At 43.0% G+C, this 17,652-nt stretch overlaps 1 protein-coding gene across 1 annotated transcript; it reads left to right on the top strand.

Annotated features, from left to right (window-relative positions):
* Nucleotides 1–674: 674 nt before the first annotated feature.
* RGCC (regulator of cell cycle) lies at nucleotides 675–14,383 on the top strand. Its single transcript, XM_035553336.2, has 5 exons — nucleotides 675–1,089; nucleotides 1,185–1,373; nucleotides 10,876–10,983; nucleotides 12,442–12,504; nucleotides 14,020–14,383. Exons 1-5 carry the CDS (start codon nucleotides 675–677, stop codon nucleotides 14,025–14,027), a joined length of 783 nt encoding a protein of 260 aa, XP_035409229.2. The 3' UTR covers nucleotides 14,028–14,383.
* Nucleotides 14,384–17,652: the final 3,269 nt, after the last annotated feature.

Here is a 17,652-nt window from a genome sequence, read left to right on the forward strand (position 1 = left end):
ACGGCTGGTCAAGCTGTTGGGGTGGTGACCACGGGAGGAGGGGCGATACTTGCCATTTGTGGCAGCAGTGAAATCTGCATGGACTGTAAAGCTTTCCTGAAACCCCACACTCAGACCAGGCACCCTGGGTAGCTTGCAGGCAGGTGGTAAAGCCCTTCTGAAATCATCATGTCTGTGCTACATGATGTCCATGCTAAGATGATGAGAGGACTGGAGCACCTGTCTTACGAGGATAGGCTGAAAGAACCTGGCCTGTTTAGCCTGGAAAAGAGGAGACTGAGGGGAGACCTCATCAATGTGTATCTGAGGGGACGGTGTTGAGAGGATGGGGCCGATCTCTTCTCAGTTGTGCCCAGCTACAGGATGAGAAGCAATGGGCACAAACTGAAGCACAGGATGTTTTGGCTCAACGTGAGGGGGTACTTCTTTACTGTGAGTGTGGCAGAGCACTGGAGCAGGTTGCCCAGAGAGGTTGTGGAGTCTCCTTCTCTGGAGATATTCAAAACCCGCCAGGATGCCATCCTGTGCAATGTGCTCTAGGTGAACCTGCTCACCAGGGGGGTTGGACTGGATGATCTTCAGAAGTTCCTTCCAACCTCGGCCATCCTGTGATTCTGTGATTCTGTGTTGGACTTGTCCTTGAAGCTCTAGGAATATAAAATATCTTTAGTGCCATGCAAGTAGGAAGCTCTGTTCTCTCTCAGTGCACTCCTACAGCATCACCTGCTGGGAACCCCACAAAAACCTGTGCTAACATACCCCCAAAAAAGCCCCCAAACCCGGCGGGGCAGGCAGGGCTTCATCCCTCCTCCCACTCAGCCTGGGGTGAGACTCCTCCTGTGCCAGCAGGCTCCGAGGAGCACCTCCACACCGAGAAAAGGAACAAGCTCCCCGCCACCCGGCGCTGCGCACCTGCACCGCCCGCCTCGCCCCCTCAGCGGGCAGGGCCGGGCCGCGGCCGCCGCCTCCCTCCCGCCCCCTCAGCCCCCAGCCCCGGCGGCCATAAGAGGCGGCGGCGGCGAGCCCGGGCCGGCAGTGGCGGGACGGCCGCCATGAAGTCGCCTCAGGCGCAGCGTCCGGCGAGCCACGGTGGGTGGCGGGGGGCCGCCAGGTCTACCCTCGCAGTGCGGGGGCGCTCGGCGGCTCTTTCAACCGCTTCTTTCTTTCTCCCTCCCTCCCTTCAGGCTCCGGCCGTCGCCCCGCGGAGCTGCCGGAGGAGGCGGGCGGCTTGGCGGAGGCGCTGGGTGAGTTCGAGGCGGTGCTGGAGGACTTCGCCTGCCCCGCCGGCCGGCGCCGCTTCCATTACGGCGAGCACCTGGAGCGCATGAAGCGGAGGAGCAGTGCCAGCACCAGCGACCTAAGCGACTCGGAGAGTGAGTGGCGGGGACGGGGAGCCCCCGAGGTGGGCTGCCTGACCCTGCCCGGGCACTGCCACTTTTGGGGGGCCCGGGGGTTTATCTCTTGTGGCTTATTTTAGGGGAGAAGCGCAGGGTGTTGGTGAGCCCCGGGTTGGCTCCCCCAGTGTTGCAGGGAGTGGTTTGTTGTGTGTCAGGAGCAAGGTAAAGGAAAAAAAACTGGCTCTAGAGGCAATAAGGCTGGAAAACTTGGTGTGAAGGGAGGTCAAGCTGCCAGCTGGTAAAACATTGAGGTATTTTATAGACTTACAAGAAAAAAAAAGGCGTCCCTAAATAAAACAGGAATCAGTGGGGCTGTTCAGTCTGAATATCAGTGGGATGAGCAGCAACTGAAGTACACTTTCCAGAAGAGACTGAAACTAACCAAGGCTCCTGGCTTGGCGAGCAGAGCTGTTCTCACTCTTCTGGAGGTGATGATAATCTCAGGCAACTTGCATCTGAGCATACTTGGCATGCACAAACGGTGTGCAGAGAGCTTGGGACAGAAAAGGTGGGAAGAGGATATCAACCGGTATCCTGCTTTGAGCAAAAAAATCTACAGTGGGAATTAAGTTTTTTTCCTAGCAAACTAGAAAAGTCTTACCCCTCTTAAATTCACTAGTCAGGGAGAGAATATCTTCCCTGTTCTCCTTGGCAGTGAGAGAATCAAGCGCTGCTTTGTCAGAGGTAAGTTCTGTTTAAAAACAAGCTATACCCAGGTTTTTTTAGTTCCTAAACTAAATGTTTTCTTTATGGTTATCTTCATCAAACTTCCTTTGTTTTTCAGTTACTTGCAATAAAATTGCTCCTTTCTGCTGTGCATCTTTTCAGTGTGCACAGTGGTTTTGGTGCACACTTTTCAGTGTGCACAGACTTCCTAGTGGTTAAACTGTGACAGCACAGCTTCTCAAACTTATCAGAGCTGTTTATTTCATCAAAGTGTAGGATTAATTTCATTTCAGTCACAGGTAGCTGTGCTGCCCTGAACTTGGATTCCTTGCCTAGCCATGTCTTTGGATTTTGTCCGTAGTCAGTGGGGATGTGTGGATCAGGATGTTAATCCATTGCTGCTTCATAGTGGAGTGGGTGAATAGTTCTTTGCAAGTAAGCCTCCCCCTCTCCTGCTGAAGGAGACTTAGGAACGTATGTCTGATCTAGGTTGAACACCATCCTTTTACGTGGCTGAGGGTGCATAAGCTGAGGCCTGCCTTCATTGAATCCGAACTGGAGTATGGGAGCAGTTCTGTAAATCCGGGTCTGTTATTAACAGCAATGGTACAGCCCTAGCGTTACAATTTCTTGTGCAGTCTTTCAGTGTTGTAACTTGTTATCCTCTTGCATACCCTTACGGAAAATAAGAGGCACTTCAATCAACAGTGATTATCCAGTAAAATATTCTACTGTTGGGAAAGTGAAGAAAGAAAACAAAACAGTATCAAGAATGTAAGCTTTATCCATGCAAGAAGGGTGCTTGTAGTTGCTTGGCATATCTGCTGTGGTTCTGTAAACTTGCATCTTGAACAGTGCTTAAAATTGCTGTTAGGATTGGAAGGAAGGGCATTTTAGGGAAGGTATTCTTCTGACAGGGCAGAAGACCTAGTGAGAGACCACATACTTAGCCAAATTGGCAGACTAGGTCTTCAGGAAGGTCTGGAAAATAAATTTCTGTATCACAAAACTTAACTGATTTAGACTCAGTACGATTATAGGATAGCTTGATAGACAAGGGTTGAGGACTTGGTACAGAGCCATCAGGGATCTTGAGCTAGGAACGTGTCAAGCTTCCCAATGCCAGCCTGTGCTGGGGCTAGGGTTCCTCTTTACTGATGTGTGATGTGGAGGGTGGCTCTGGACAAATTGGAAGTCCTAGACTTCTAAGTGCTAGCATACACCAGGCCAGGAGGTGCACTAAGACTTGTTGGGATCCAGCTGTCTCAAGCATATGAGGATACGTTAGAGGAAACAGAAAACCAGCCAGCTTTCTTCTTCTCTCAGAAAAGGCCCAGTAAGACACTTTTTCCTGAAGTCATCGTTCCATGCAGACAGCTTGTTTTGGAGCTGTAGTAGGATTGTAGAGGGATTGCAGACTTATAAAAGGAGCTCTTCATAAAACAGGCTCCAGTGTCTGATGTAATCCAGCTACACTCCCTATGTCCATTTTAAGAATAGGTGTAGGGAGTTTTCTATTTAGCCAGGCTCTTTCTGTTCAAACTCAAGTTTTTTTTTCTTTAGGGTCACCTTTCCTTTGGTCTCCATCCTTTAGGGCAAGTAGTGCTGAATAGCTGACCTCACTATTCCTGTGGTAACACTTGAGTTAAATTTCACTACAGGATCAAGGAGAAACTGGGCTAAAAGAGCAAGCTGTTGCAACACAAATCTGCAACAACACAGAAGAAATGCCAACAATATTCTCTGTAGATAGGCTGAGTTATGATCTTGTTCATGAAGGCTGTTTTGATCTTTGCAAAATTTTCTTATCTGACACTGAAAACTATTCCAGGTATACTTAGTAATGTATTTACAGAACAGTTCAGACTGGTGTATTTTAGTACTATACCTTGTTGGTAGCGTAATCTAATCATCTTAACTGATGTGAAGTGGCTGAATGTTAGGCATACATATCTTTCTGCCACTCCTGCAGTGATACCTTTGATTCTAGGGTGGGACTGTAAGGGGAGGCAATGTTTTAACTCTCTATTTCAGGGCATCTGAATCAATCTTAAATTTAACTTTCCTAGAAGCTAGTGACTGATATAAAACAGCATTATGACCATTTGATATAAGGGTAAGGAAAGCCTTTCCTGAGACCTACGCTGTGAGGATGAGTCTATTTGATTTAAACAGAAGTATTTACAAAAGGTCTTTATCACTACAGCTAAGCTCGCAGATATTATGTGGTTTTTGTGCTTTTTGTTAGAACCTTATGTTCTTCCTGAGGAAGCTGGCACCAAAACCACTAATTGAAATTCTTATATTACGTATTTCAGCATCTTAAGGGGAGAGGAAAAAAAATTGAAGACTACTTCGGAAAACGGACATGATAGGACATGATGTGGGAGAGCCAAGCACTGTTACTTGACTGAATGATCTTTGGATGAGGTCTGCCTTGGCTGTGGTTAAGTATTGTACATAACACAACAGACTGTAGATCTTACAGTAATAAGTGTTAGCATGTGCAGATGTTCATGATCTTAGTGCTTGGCCCACAAGTGCTACATTAACCACAACAGCTGATGGGGTCAGTGCTGGAAATCATGATGCAATTGGGGATTCAGTCCAACACTCATTCTTGAGTGAATACCATTTCTGTTTCAACTTGATGTATTCAGCTGAATCGAAGTGTAACAGCTTCATGCTTTGGGTTATTGATTATGCTGAAACTTCTGAGCTAAGGAATACCTCTTGCTATTTACTGCTTATGTTGGTTGTGATAAAATAGGATTTGTATTAGAGAGTGCTGTCTTGTCAAAAACGCACTATTGTAAATGCAGCAATGCTGTCAAACTTTACAGATAGAATTTGCCACTTGTGTGTTGGAATAAGCTTAGGACCCAGGAGAATGGCATGAAGCTGCTTCCTGGGAGGGTCAGGTTGGGTGTTAGGAGAAGGTTTTTCACTGAGAGGATGGTCAGGCACTGGGACAGTCTCCCCAGGGCAGTGGTCACAGCACCAAGCTGCTGGAGTTCAAGAAGTGTTTGGACAATGCTCTCAGACACGTGGTCTGACTTTTATTTTTTGGGGGGTGGCCCTGTATATGGAGCCAGGGGTTGTACTCCCCAATCCTTTTGGGTCCCTTCGTGGTTCTGTGATTCAAGAACAGTGGAGGCATGCCTGTGTGAACTGCATGTCTACTCAATTTATTTTGCTTAACAAAACATGGCAATGCCAGGACACTCTTCACGTTTAGGCTTAGGATAACGAACCAAAAGTGAGACTTGATGAGAGGCTGAGAAGGGAAGCACTCTAGGATTTCTTGTGCCAAAGCTATAATAACACCTAGAGGCTAAACCATAATTTGGTGTTGTACTCTCTGAAACGTTTTGATTTTTAGCTACAGATGCATCTTCCTGAAACAGGTTCAGTTTCCAGTCTGCCTATTAAGAAGCATCACAAAATAAAATGCATCAATTTAGTTCTGGTGCTGATAAAGCCTGCAGTGCATCTTCATAGTCACTTGTAGGGGCATGCAAAGGCTTTCTGGCAAACACCTACTGTCTTTTAAACACAACAGAAGACTGCGAGGGCATCTGCAACTGTGTGGTGGAGCAATGACTCAGCTATCTAGAGCTGAAGCATCAGCCGCTGTTAATGCTGCAGCACTCATCCTCAAAAGCCAGTTTACATGTGTGATATCTGTGCCTTCTCTACATATTGTAATATAAAGACAGCAGAAATGACTAAAGAGATGAAATAGTTTCCAAATGACTAACTAGACTGAAGTGTCAGCCCAGAGATGACTTGACTTGGGTGGGGACAAGCTTGTCTTCCAGAACACCATGAGTGACAGTAGGAAAGTGGCTGCTACCTTGCCCAGTCTGGGAAAAAAAAAAATCAAACCAGCAAGCTTCATATAAAAGCTCTTTCTTTGCATGGTGTATAGTTAAACTATAAACTATATACCTTTAAGGTATCATGGATGTTAAAAACTTACATGCTCAAAATAACTAGATAAATACATGGGACTGGGGAGGTACATCCTCAAGGGACTATTTTATGGTAAGAAGCTACTGGCAACTTAGAAAGTATGTTGATTTGTGCATTGTTAAGACCTGGTGGAGTTACTTTAAATTATCTGCTTGCACATGCACCACTCCTAAACTCTTGTAGGCATCTGCTGTGAGAGACAGGATGCGGAGTAGATGAGCCTTTCGTCTTGGTGACAAGTCCCAATCTTGCACAATCAAGAGGAGAACATTTTAAGGAGGTGGATTGCCTGTGCAGATTTCTAATGGCCTGTCTCCAAGATGAATGTGATACAATATTTACAAAGGAAAGAAAGAAGGAAGACTTCATTTTATGAGAACTCTTTATTAATTCATCTGGAAAAAATACTGTTTTAGTAAATTACCAAGGCATTTAAGGGGAAGAAAACCCAGGGGTTTCAGGTATGTAGGCTTCTTTAATTTAATGAGAAGTGCGCTTTTTGGTAAGATTTTCATTCTTACCTCTCCAGCATACTTATTGCTCTACTGCCTCATGAGTAGTAAGCATGATTGGCGAGTGGGATGGTAAGCTTTGTGTGTAGTGAAGTTGTACTTGCACATCTGAATTTGTCTTCCTAGATTGCTTCCTTGTAACTTGTAAATATGTGGCTTGAAGTCTTTTAAGTCATGAAGCCTAGACATGTAAATAGTAAGTATGAGATTTTTGGGTCACCTTTGGAATGGATGGCTAGGCAAAAGACAGTAAATAATGCAGTGGAACGTGAGCATGATTATGATCAAAATAAACCCAGTCCTTGAGGGCTGCAGCATATTCACCACAGAGCTCATTTCGCAATGCATGTTCCTCACTCCAGCTAGTGGCATTAGAAATTCCAGACTTTATTTTTATTTTCTTAGCAATTAGCCTATGTTCTGCCTGGCCATGAATCATGCACTCTGTTTGTCAAATGCTGAATATCATTACACAGTGAACTCATGATTTGTAAAGACCTAAGTGGAGTTGTAATGCTCCTCTGAAAACTTGAGGAGAGTTTTCTTAAACTTTCCTTAGCGAAAATTACAGCAAAAATCTTACTGACTTGGTGTTTCTTAAAACTGTCCTGAACTATGGAACTAGAAAGAACATAATACTAGGTCAGACAGCTGAACTTTTCCGTTGTCTGTTTTAAAATGAAAAGTTTGAGGTTTTCCTCCTTTGGTTAACTGCTGTCCAGAGCCTTTCAATTGTTCACTTCATGTAAATATAGCATGTTCCCATGGTATTGCAGTGGGTTTTTTTTGTGGTTTATCTATATATTGGAACAGCAAAGGGCAATACTAACTACAGATTGCATTGCCAAAGTAAAATATACCCGTATTTATTTCAAACCCGTAATTTTGCAGCTATTGGCTCAGTTGAACTCGTGTAAATCAACCCAGTAGCTTAGCTATAAGATTTTAAGGTCTCTTCATAAAGAGACAGTGTTATAGTACTGATTTTTTTTCTTAAAAACTGCCCCTTTAGCTTTTTTATATGCACACAGGAATGAGAACCAAAATACAAAGGAAAAGAAGCAATGACTGCAAGAAACTCGCATCGCAGTGGGAGAGCAGGGGCTGGATGAGGAAGGACAGCAGTAAGAGATCCTTGGCATCAGCTTCCAGCTATTAGGTTGCAGGGGAGGTTGTATCTGCGTGGCAGTGGAAATCTTCCAAAACCCGTTTTTTGAAGGCAAATGAGCAAGCCTTGGCTGTGGCAGCTGGTAGAGAGCAAGGACTGAGATGTCCTTTTCCCAGAGCTTTCTGCCCTGGAGCCACACTTGTCAGACCTGGTATTTTTGTGCAGTGGATACTGTAAGAACTCTTTAACAGGGCATTGCTTTCAGGTTTTTATTATAAATTTCGTAGTTGGGCTGTATTCCTCTAATCACCAAAATTTCTGCTGCTTGTTGGCAAGTGTAAGCTGAAGTCAGTACATAAAATCTTTGGTTTTTGAGAGATATAGGGATTTTTTTTTTTCTTGAAACAACAGTTAATATTACAACCCATCAAAAGGTAGCTCTGTCTTGGGAAAACCTTTCACCTCTTGTAATTTTTCCAGCACTGGAAGGAAAACACTTAAGTATTTAAAGCAGTGCTTCTGTCTTCTTTACAATGGGGCAAAGAGAAAATATTTCCCAGGCGTGTGGAAACAAGCGTGAAATAACGTTTCCTGGTTTGATGTGTTGTGAGGTGGTTGGTCAGTACTTACAAGTGTTTATAGAAGGGCTGTGGAGAAAGCTACAAAAAGAATCAAGGGTGACTGCTAATTCAGGTGTGTGAGCGGATGTGAATAAGACTTCTATCATAGAATCATCTAGGTTGGAAGAGACCTCCAAGATCACCCAGTCCAACCTCTGACCTAACACTAACAAGTCCTCCACTAAACCATATCACTAAGCTCAACATCTAAACGTCTCTTAAAGACCTCCAGGGATGGTGACTCAACCACTTCCCTGGGCAGCCCATTCCAATGCCTAACAACCCTTTCGGTAAAGAAGTTTTTCCTAATATCCAACCTAAACCTCCTGTGGCGCAACTTTAAGTGGCTGATTAACCTTCTGTAAGGTGAGTTGCCTTCAAGTATTCACGAAATGAACACTTTTATTCCAGCTATATAGAAGAGCAACTGGAGCTTTGGATGGCATGCATGAGGTTTGTAATACAGATTCCCAGCATCACTACATCTGGTGTCTGGATGCTAGCAGCACAGACTGCACATTAAAAGCATGCTCAGCTTTATAGCCAGTGTTCTCTGGATTATTTCTTATTAATTCACGTAACTCTAAAACTTTTAAAATACTAAATTATTTGAAAGCTCATGCTTTTCCCAACTGTGCTACCTCAGACATATGCTTCAACTTCTGTCTGTTCTTTCAGTGTAGTGTGCTCTTGGCTGCTGCCCCGTTTATGTGAGGTGTTGAGTTATTTGGCTTTTTCATAGTGGTAGGGGTTTTGTCCTGATCAGTTAAAACTTTCCATTCTGAGTCCCTTGTTTGCTAGGGTTTGCATCTTGGCTACAAACATGTGGTTTTAGTTGAAAGCTGCTCCATGAGCTGAGTTCAGGAAGAAATTTGTCATACCTCTAACTATTACTTTAAGACCACTAATGTGCTAGGGTTCATGTTCATTGTATGGTGCTGGTCAGATAATGTTGCGGAGCAGTGTTGGCTCTCCTCTTCCCCTTAGATATGTTGGGTTTTTGATCTTTTTAGGAGCTGCTTCTAAAAGATATTTCTTTAAATTCTTGTGTTTTGAAACTTTCTTGTAGTCCTGCTTTGTATTCCCCAAATCTGTCTGAAATTTCTGAGTAGGTTGGTTTTGATCTGCTCAGGTTTAGAGGGGCCAACAAACACTTAAGAGTGAAGATAAGTCACAATGAAAACCTAGTGTGAAGAAGCACCCGGCTTGTTCTGAACAAGAAATACCAGCCGACAGCTGATCTGGCCACGTAGAGTTCCCAGGCATCAGTGTCACCTCACCACTCAGTTTGCACAGTGCATGTTGCACGTGTGTAGCATTTTCTGGAGCAGGAGCTGAGCTGATTGCAGAGAAACTGTGCAAGATCTGGTACTGCGATGGGTCAGTGTACATGAAAGAGGGAAATCTCCCAGGGTGAAGCTTCTCGCAGGCCTTGGCAAGGAGAACTGTGGTCCTGCTGTGTCCTCCCAACTCAGCAGGGCTGCCTTCACTTAACCAGGGCAGTCATCTCCTGGCATAGCAAATGGGACAGATGTCCAAAAAACGTGACAATTTTCACTTGGATGGCCCTGATGGTGCAGTGTAACGGCCTCTTGGCCAGGCTTCTGAAGACAAGTGCTACAAGCGCTGCAGGTAGGCAAATCGCTGGCTTCAGTGGCAGTCATCACCATGTATAATGACATAAATTTATATGCTGGGAAATGTGTCAAATAGCGACCATTGCCTCAGTTGCATCACAACAATTTTCTCTTTTTGTAGAGCTACAACTTTCAGATCAATTTTCAGCTCAAAACTGCAGGAACTACCAATTCTGGTCTCTAACACAATGGCAATTCCTCCTTCCAGTGAAAACATGACAAATACTTTGTGTGTGCTGCACACATCAAAAGAGGGAAGATAGCAATTGGTATTTGTGAAGCTTAAGGCCTGCCCTAAAATCCAGGAACATCAGAATGATACAGGAACCTTTCCCATTGCTTTCCATGGCATGTAAAGCTTCATTTAAAAGACCATCTAAAATAGGATTTCAGAACATTTTGTGTACATGTTTACTGCTTCATGAACTCGAGAGTTGAGCAGGAAGGCGTTTCTGTTCTCAACTAGGCACTGTTTTTTGCTGTATGCCATTGCCACAGCAATGGCGAACTGTGTAATTATGCTTTATGTAACAGTACTTCTGAGGGACTCTTCTTGTCCTAGAGCTCTTAACTTAGATTTTCAAATAATTTTTGGAAACTTCAAGTAACTGAAATCTCCCAGAACATTGTAAATCCTACAGGCCATACTGGGTTTAACTTGGTGGATGTGGGGTAACTACAGTTCCTGTAATATTTCCCAGCTGATGCTGACTGCAGGGAAAGCTGACACTTTATTATGGGAGGTGAGATTGGGCCTAGGACTACGAGCTGTTTAACAGTAGGTGTGGGAACAAAAACTTTCAAACAATACATAATTGGTTTGTCTCTGTTTTTAAAGTCTATAAACTTGAGTTCTACAGACTCTGGAGCCTGTATCAGAAATATCCCATTTCTGCCTCTAATCCTATTGCAAAATTTAAGAAGGTGGTATTCTTAACTTGCATTGTCACTTTTTAACAGGTGCAGACTCACTCTACAGGAACAGTCTCAGCCTCAGCGATGAAAAGCTTAACTCTCCAACTGCGTCTACTCCAAGTTTACCATCTCCATCAGTAACTCCATGTAAAGGTAAACGTAATTCTAATTGTTGACACTTTTGAATTCTCAGCCTAGATAAGCTTCTTCATTTGGGCAAGGATTTGCACAAATGCATGGACTCTTGTTTTTGAATGACCACAAAACTAAGGATTATGGTTAAGCACACTCCGGGTGCAAGAATTATTGCTGCTTTTGATCATCACTGCATCCACGCTTCACGTGTTATCCAGCAACTTGTCTGGTTTTGAATGACCAAGCTAAAGAAAGATAGTTCTTTTGGTTGATCAGAATCTGTGGTACTATTCAAATACTCACTTCAGAATTAACTGAAGTCTGACTTAAGCAACTAAGTAGCCTAAATGTTCCAGCTATGTAGAGGAATACTTAGCCTGAATGGAGGGGTGCAGTGTGTGACTTGAAGCTTTTCAAGTTAAAATGATTATTCAGATCCATGTAGACCTTGCAACTGCTGATTCAACCCAAGCACTAATAATTCCTTCCTCCTTTGTAGCTGTAGAGTTTCAGGGCAGTTTGTCTTGCAGCTGATCAAACTCACCAGAAGGTTTTTCATACAGGTAACTTAGATTAAGCTTGGACTAGAAATACCAATAAATGCAACAAACATGCATGCGCTAAATGGTGCTGTTTTAACTGGTGTTCTCGTGCATGCTCAAGAGTTTTTCACTTTCATGTGTTTTACGTGTTGACCAGTCACAGATAAAATGTTCTCTTACTGATTACTGTGATACCAGGGAAAAATGAGTCATAGTTAATAAGAAGCAGGGGGTTAAATGTCTCAGTTAAACTGGTACTATTAAGTTAATGCTTGGCCAAGAGTTGCACTAAATGTCAAGATCTTCCTGATGAGAAGATACAAATAGGTAGAACCAGCTTGGAATAGACCACAGAAGTGAGATACGGAAGCCACTTGACATAAGAAGTAGATTGGATGGAGCCAGTGGCATTCTCAGGAGTGGAAACTTTAAGTGCCTGTTTGAACTTAAATTTATAACATGCAGATCAAGATTAAAGGATCTAACACCTCAGCCACTGATACTGATGTGACTTAAGAGGTTTAGATTTGGGCAGGGCTGGGAGCTAGTTGGGTAGGATTTGGCTATGGCCATGAAGGCATTATCTGAGTATATACAGTAAGGAAGAATGGAAGAATCCTACAGTAGCGAGGACATGGCTGAGTTGACCTACAACTTTTTTTCCCACTTCAACTTCTCCTTTTAAAGTAAGCTAAAACTTTGTATCTATATATCTGGCAAAAGCGAAGCAAACCCCTGTTTAGCCATCTCCCCTGTTTTCTAAGAATGCATCTGGACTGCAGCAACCCTGTTGAACTTACCTGAAAATAATCCGGAGCAGGTTTAATACTGCTGAAAACTATTTGGGGAGTTGTGCGGTTCCACTGGCTTATTTTTGGTCAGACAAAAGGGTCATCTCTCTGAGTATCACCCACTGTCTCTTCATAATTTGCAGCAAAGCTTGGAGACACAAAGGAACTGGAAGAATTCATTGCGGATCTTGACAGGACACTAGCAAGTGAGTAGATTTCAAAGACTGCTTCTTGCTTGCTGCTGTTGCAGAGTGATGAAAACCAATGTATTGGGGGGTGGGGGGACGGACTAGAAATAGTTTTATATAATGTAGCTTTGTTTTAGTTTGCATCATTGTGGTTAAGAAGGTAAAATAGACAGAACTCTGGTCTCTGCCTAAATGTTCAAGGCATGCAGTTTAGCTCACGTGACAAAGGCTGCACTCCCGTGTATCTCTGTCCCCATCTGAGGCAGCTGCAATTCATTTCTTCTTGTAAGATACTTCTTTAAATTCTTAAAACTGCTAAGATAGGAGTTTGTGCTTCTTAGTTAGAAGGCTAAGTGACTGGAGGAATATCTGTAGGTGAAGGATACTTCTCATATCATACCTTGCTTTGTGGAAAAGTTGATATCCATATTTATTGCCTTAGATTAAATGTTAAGCTCCTGTTTGATCTTACTTTTACCAGGAATGGAATTTAACAATCATTTCCTCTGTCACTGTCTAGAAGTTGTATTTTCCAGTTATTCTACTGGGTTCTCTGTTATGATTTGGGGTGGAGAACAAAACCCCCAACACCTTTTCCCCTGCTATATTCTGCCTATTCTACTTCCTGCCCTATTTGTCTGGGGCATGATGATGTTTTTTTGTGTGTGTGTGGAACCAGACTATAGAACCCCAAACAACAACACTTCATAGGACTAGACTGAAACAGCAGTATGTTCAAAAAAAAAAAACAACAAACACAACAAACCTATGAACTGAGTTTCTTCTATTCATTAGGTAATTTCCCTTCCCTGTAATTCTTGAAGCCTTGGCCATCTGCCTTGGATTTAACTCAAGACAGCTGCCCTTCTGAGCTTCCTACTTCCCTGTTTTCTTACTTGTATCTTGAATAAGAGAAGTGAAACCAGGATTAAGATATTTCTGGTTTCCTGACTTCTGTCCTGGATGCATGCTTGAGCTAACTGTCCTTACCACTTAAACTTAATTGACTGATTGCTTTTCTGAAAAACTTGAGTTTGAAAACTTACTTGCTGGTTTCTTTGTTCTATGTACTTACTTTGTACCTCACACAGCTGTGGTGCAACAAGTCTTAAGGGGCTGCTTGTAGTATATTGGCTTCATTGTCCCCTTGCAAGGCACACCCAAAGTGAGGGCAAGTTTTGCTACCTGCTATATTTTTTACCAGCTAATCAAACCTTTGGTTAACTTGGCAGAGCCTCATTTATAGTGACACTTGTTTTAATGATACACTATCATATGCTGAAGTTCTGGGAAAAGTCTGATTTCCATCTGCTATTTAATGTCACATTTTTGAGTAGTTATTCTATTTAGATGCTCGAGGTTGCACAGACCTTTGTGCAGATGCCTTTAGAAGAATAATAAAATTGTCTTAAATGGCTGTATGTTAACCTTTTAGCTCATGTTTTTTAAAAAAAAAAAGCATAGTTGCTGCCTGTTGGGCAGCTAGCAATCTTATTAAATACAGAATTTACAGCTCTCGTTTTGTATTTCCAGGTATGTGAAATGAATCTCTGGCATTGTTTGCCTATGAATGTCATCTGAAGGATAAGTGACATCAGTCACTGAAAACTGCTGCCCTTGTCTGATAAATTTCTTACCCAAGATACTCATTGTCTGAACATAACCTCTGTAAACCCGTACAAGTATTTAACTGGCAAGCATCAGTGTTGTTACTTTGCAGCAGGTGGAATCATATAACTTAAATGTTACAGCTATATTTTGCTTTAAAATATAGCTTAAATTTTAATTTAAAGTTGCTTTTATGAAAATATATTTGTAATTTTATATAGTTGAGAACTTTTAATGCTTTTTTCCATTTATAATATATTTTTGTAAACAAATAAACCCTAAACTGGAATCCAGATGTCTGAAACTTTCCTGTGAACTATGAAATGGGAGCACAAATTAAGCGCTTACTGAAAACAACATCAAGCTTGAAAATATCTGAGGCTGTATTTCTTGTTAGGCAAAATGTATTTAAGTGGTCTTTGTAGGGGACTTTGTGGTGTTCTCTTCAAATTGCTTGAGTGAGAGTATTTTGTACTATGTAAAAATTAATAGTCTGGAAAACAAAATCAGTCAAATGTATATTAAAGTAAATCTGAAATAACACTGACTTAGTACAGATTGGAACAATAGCACCTATTTGAAATGCTGTCTGAAAGCTATCTTTAAAATCACACGTCATTTCATAGTAGGTACTAATGGGGAGGTTAGGTATTTAAGCCCAAAAGCTTATGGAGATGCTGTAGCATCGAGAAAATACTTAAATCTCTGGATATCTTTGAAACCAGACCCTTGGGTCCAAAACAGTCTTCATCCCTTTAAGAGGACTGTCCGGCCATCAATGTGCTGGAGGAGTGGAAGGTAAAGCTGTGTGGTTTTTTTTGTGAGGAACCTGATTCTTTCCATAGGTATTAAGTGCCGGAGATGTCATTGTGAGCTCTCCCCCAGCTGCTCCAGGCATTATGTGCAGCTCTGCTGTCTAAGCTGCTCATGCGATTGCCCTCTAATCCATTCAGGCAAAGTGAGCTAGACTTGTTTGAGCTGCAGGTCTTATTTTGACCGAAGCAGGTTAGCGAGCGGTCACAGAAGTGGTTCAAAGATTGCGCTTGTTGGAGCTGTGATCTTTAAGTGTGGCTGTGCCTGGAGAAGGATGTGTCTGCACCAGAGGCACTGTGACCAGCCCATTGCTCAGGAACCTGAGAAGATGGATTTGGACTTTTCTTCTGCAGCACGGAGAAAGCATAATCTACTGTATACTTGAAAATTGGAGCATCATGAGCAGATTCATCTCTGCTTTGTTTTCAAAAACAAATAATCAGACTTGGATTATGTTAAATGCTGTATGCGTTTTCCAGTTTTCACTGATAAATAAGCAAATGAAATTCTGAACTGGGTGCAAATCAGTCTGAAACAAGCTTAAGGTGGTTGTTTGTGCTTTTCCTTCTGTCAGACAGCAGGGCCATGTAAGATGATGTAGTATCTTCCTGAAGAAGAGAAGCTTCCTTCGTGTTTCCTATAGCAGATTCAGGTGATAAATTCTCCCTTGGAATAAAAAGGGAGTGAAATTAGTTTCTGTTGAAGACTAGGAAGCGTCAAATGGCAGTTGAGAGTATAAATACAGAAAGCTGATGATCTATTTAAAAAAAAAAAAAGAGTTAAGCATCTTGTTCTAGAAGAACTGTAAAATGTGGGATGCTCTGAGATGGTGATGAGCTTCTGAATGCCCGAGACTTACTCAGAAGCTCCTGCATGGTAGGAAAACCACACTGAGATAGGAAAACCACACTGAGCAGCTAGATAGGCTTGCACTGGCAAATGGAGAGCACTGTGGGCATACAGTGCTACTGCACTATAAACACAGAGCAGCAAATCCTCCCTTTGGCTGCCTCTTTGAAACTGAGAGGGGAATCTGGCCCTTTTTGCTGGTCCCAGATGTAAAGGGATGTTTTGCTGTGCAAAGCCAGGGAGGGGGATTCCATGGGCTGCTGTGGGGCTTCCAGAGACTTGGGGAGGGAGAGGCACTGTGCCTTCAAATGAGGGAATGCCTGGGAGGGGAGACAAGCTCATGCTTTTCAGAAATAATATTAGTATAAGGCATGTTTTTTAAAGCGACTTGAGTAGCAGCGGAGGTTTCTCTTTCTCCATTTTTACATTGCTTGGTAGGGTGAGAGCTGGAGTGGTTGTGAATTGTGGATGTTACTGTTCTGGAGGCAGGATACCCAAAGTAAGCGTGTGTAGGTAAGCACCGTGTTTCAGAGGATGCCAGCTCAAATGATTGTGGGGTGTGGGAGGGAGATGACAGCTGTTTTTCTTCATTCCTCAAATCAGATTGTTTGAGGTATTGGGGCACGTGTGTTCAGCTTTCCCTGTGCACATTCAGGTGTTGCTTGATGCAGCTGAATGCCTGGCCTGTAGTCAGTATTGGAAGTTGGATGTTTCACCTTTTATAAAGTGATATTACTGAGCTAGCATAGCACTTTGGAGCAGCACTAATTCATCCTTGTAGATGCAGACACTCAATTTTGAAGATGTTTCCTGTGTAAGCAAAGGTTTAAAGCAAGGTGTGTTCCCCATCTTGTGTAACGTGAAGTCATTTGGGGATGGAGTTGAGGATTAAGTCACCATCTGCTTATTTTTCTAATCTTATTTATGCATACACAGGTAGAGACTCCTGCTTGCTTGTACGGCAGCTCTGGAGGTCATCAGCTACGAAATCTGGGAGTGTCTTCTGATAAGCTGTTGATTTGAGTTCCCTGCAGCTTATGATGTTCTGTTTTGAATGCCTTTGTGTCAAAAAGAAGGCAGTAATGTAGATTGGAGTAAACATATGATTTAAGTTCATCATCTAATTACATATATCACTGAAAAATGCGTTGTTGAGAAGTTCTTGTGGTACTCTATCCCTAGTGAGTATTGCTGGAGGCCATCCTGTCCACATGGGCCAGCCTGACTTTAATCCTTGTTTTGAAAATTCTTGAACTGTGATGCTCAGTTTGGACTCGGGAAAAGACTCTCTCAGCCCTGTCGTGCCAACACCACTCTTCTGAAATTGAACTGAGGGCAGGGTGGGCACCCTGCCAGAGCTTAACATGTGTAAGGTGAGGTGCAACAACTATTTGCACGTATGCTGTTTACCTGCTGCAAATTCAAGGTTAAAAGGATTAGTTTAAACCCCCGTCACTGAGGCTTGAGCTAATGTGCCCTATCTTGAGTTTGCTATTGTGTCCTCCGTGCAGTCACCCAGGCTCAGCTGATACGCGGTAACTCATTAAGCTTGGTGCTCCTTTTCCTGAGCCCTTAATGGGGGGAGAGAAGAGCCAAAGGAGGGATTTTTTTTTCCCAATGGCCTTTAACCATTGATGCACCCACAGCCAGGTGAGTTTTTGTGAGGGAGGAGGACAGCTATGTTGGCGGTGACTAGAAGGAAAAGCAGGCTTTGCCTCACAGGGTTTGCTTGTAGGGGAAGGGCTCAACCTCTGCCGGTTCCTAGAGCCTGTTGTACCACTGCCTTCTCCTCACGTACTAAGCGGATCTCAGTGGTGGAGTACGCACTGGGTGTAGGACTGATTTTCAGCAGGGCTGCCTGATATGAAGGGTCAGAGGGAATGAGAAGCCATGTTC

The sequence above is a fragment of the Cygnus atratus genome, chromosome 1 (genome assembly GCF_013377495.2).
Source record: "Cygnus atratus isolate AKBS03 ecotype Queensland, Australia chromosome 1, CAtr_DNAZoo_HiC_assembly, whole genome shotgun sequence".
NCBI classification, from domain to species: Eukaryota; Metazoa; Chordata; class Aves; order Anseriformes; family Anatidae; genus Cygnus; species Cygnus atratus.

What these genes read in the sequence shown, in the direction of transcription:
- RGCC (XM_035553336.2), top strand. Translation starts at nt 675, where the DNA reads ATGCAAGTAGGAAGCTCTGTTCTCTCTCAGTGCACTCCTACAGCATCA. An exon ending in GCAGCGTCCGGCGAGCCACG is followed by an intron (nt 1,090 to 1,184) that starts GTGGGTGGCGGG and finishes CCCTCCCTTCAG; the next exon opens with GCTCCGGCCGTCGCCCCGCG. An exon ending in ATCAGTAACTCCATGTAAAG is followed by an intron (nt 10,984 to 12,441) that starts GTAAACGTAATT and finishes CATAATTTGCAG; the next exon opens with CAAAGCTTGGAGACACAAAG.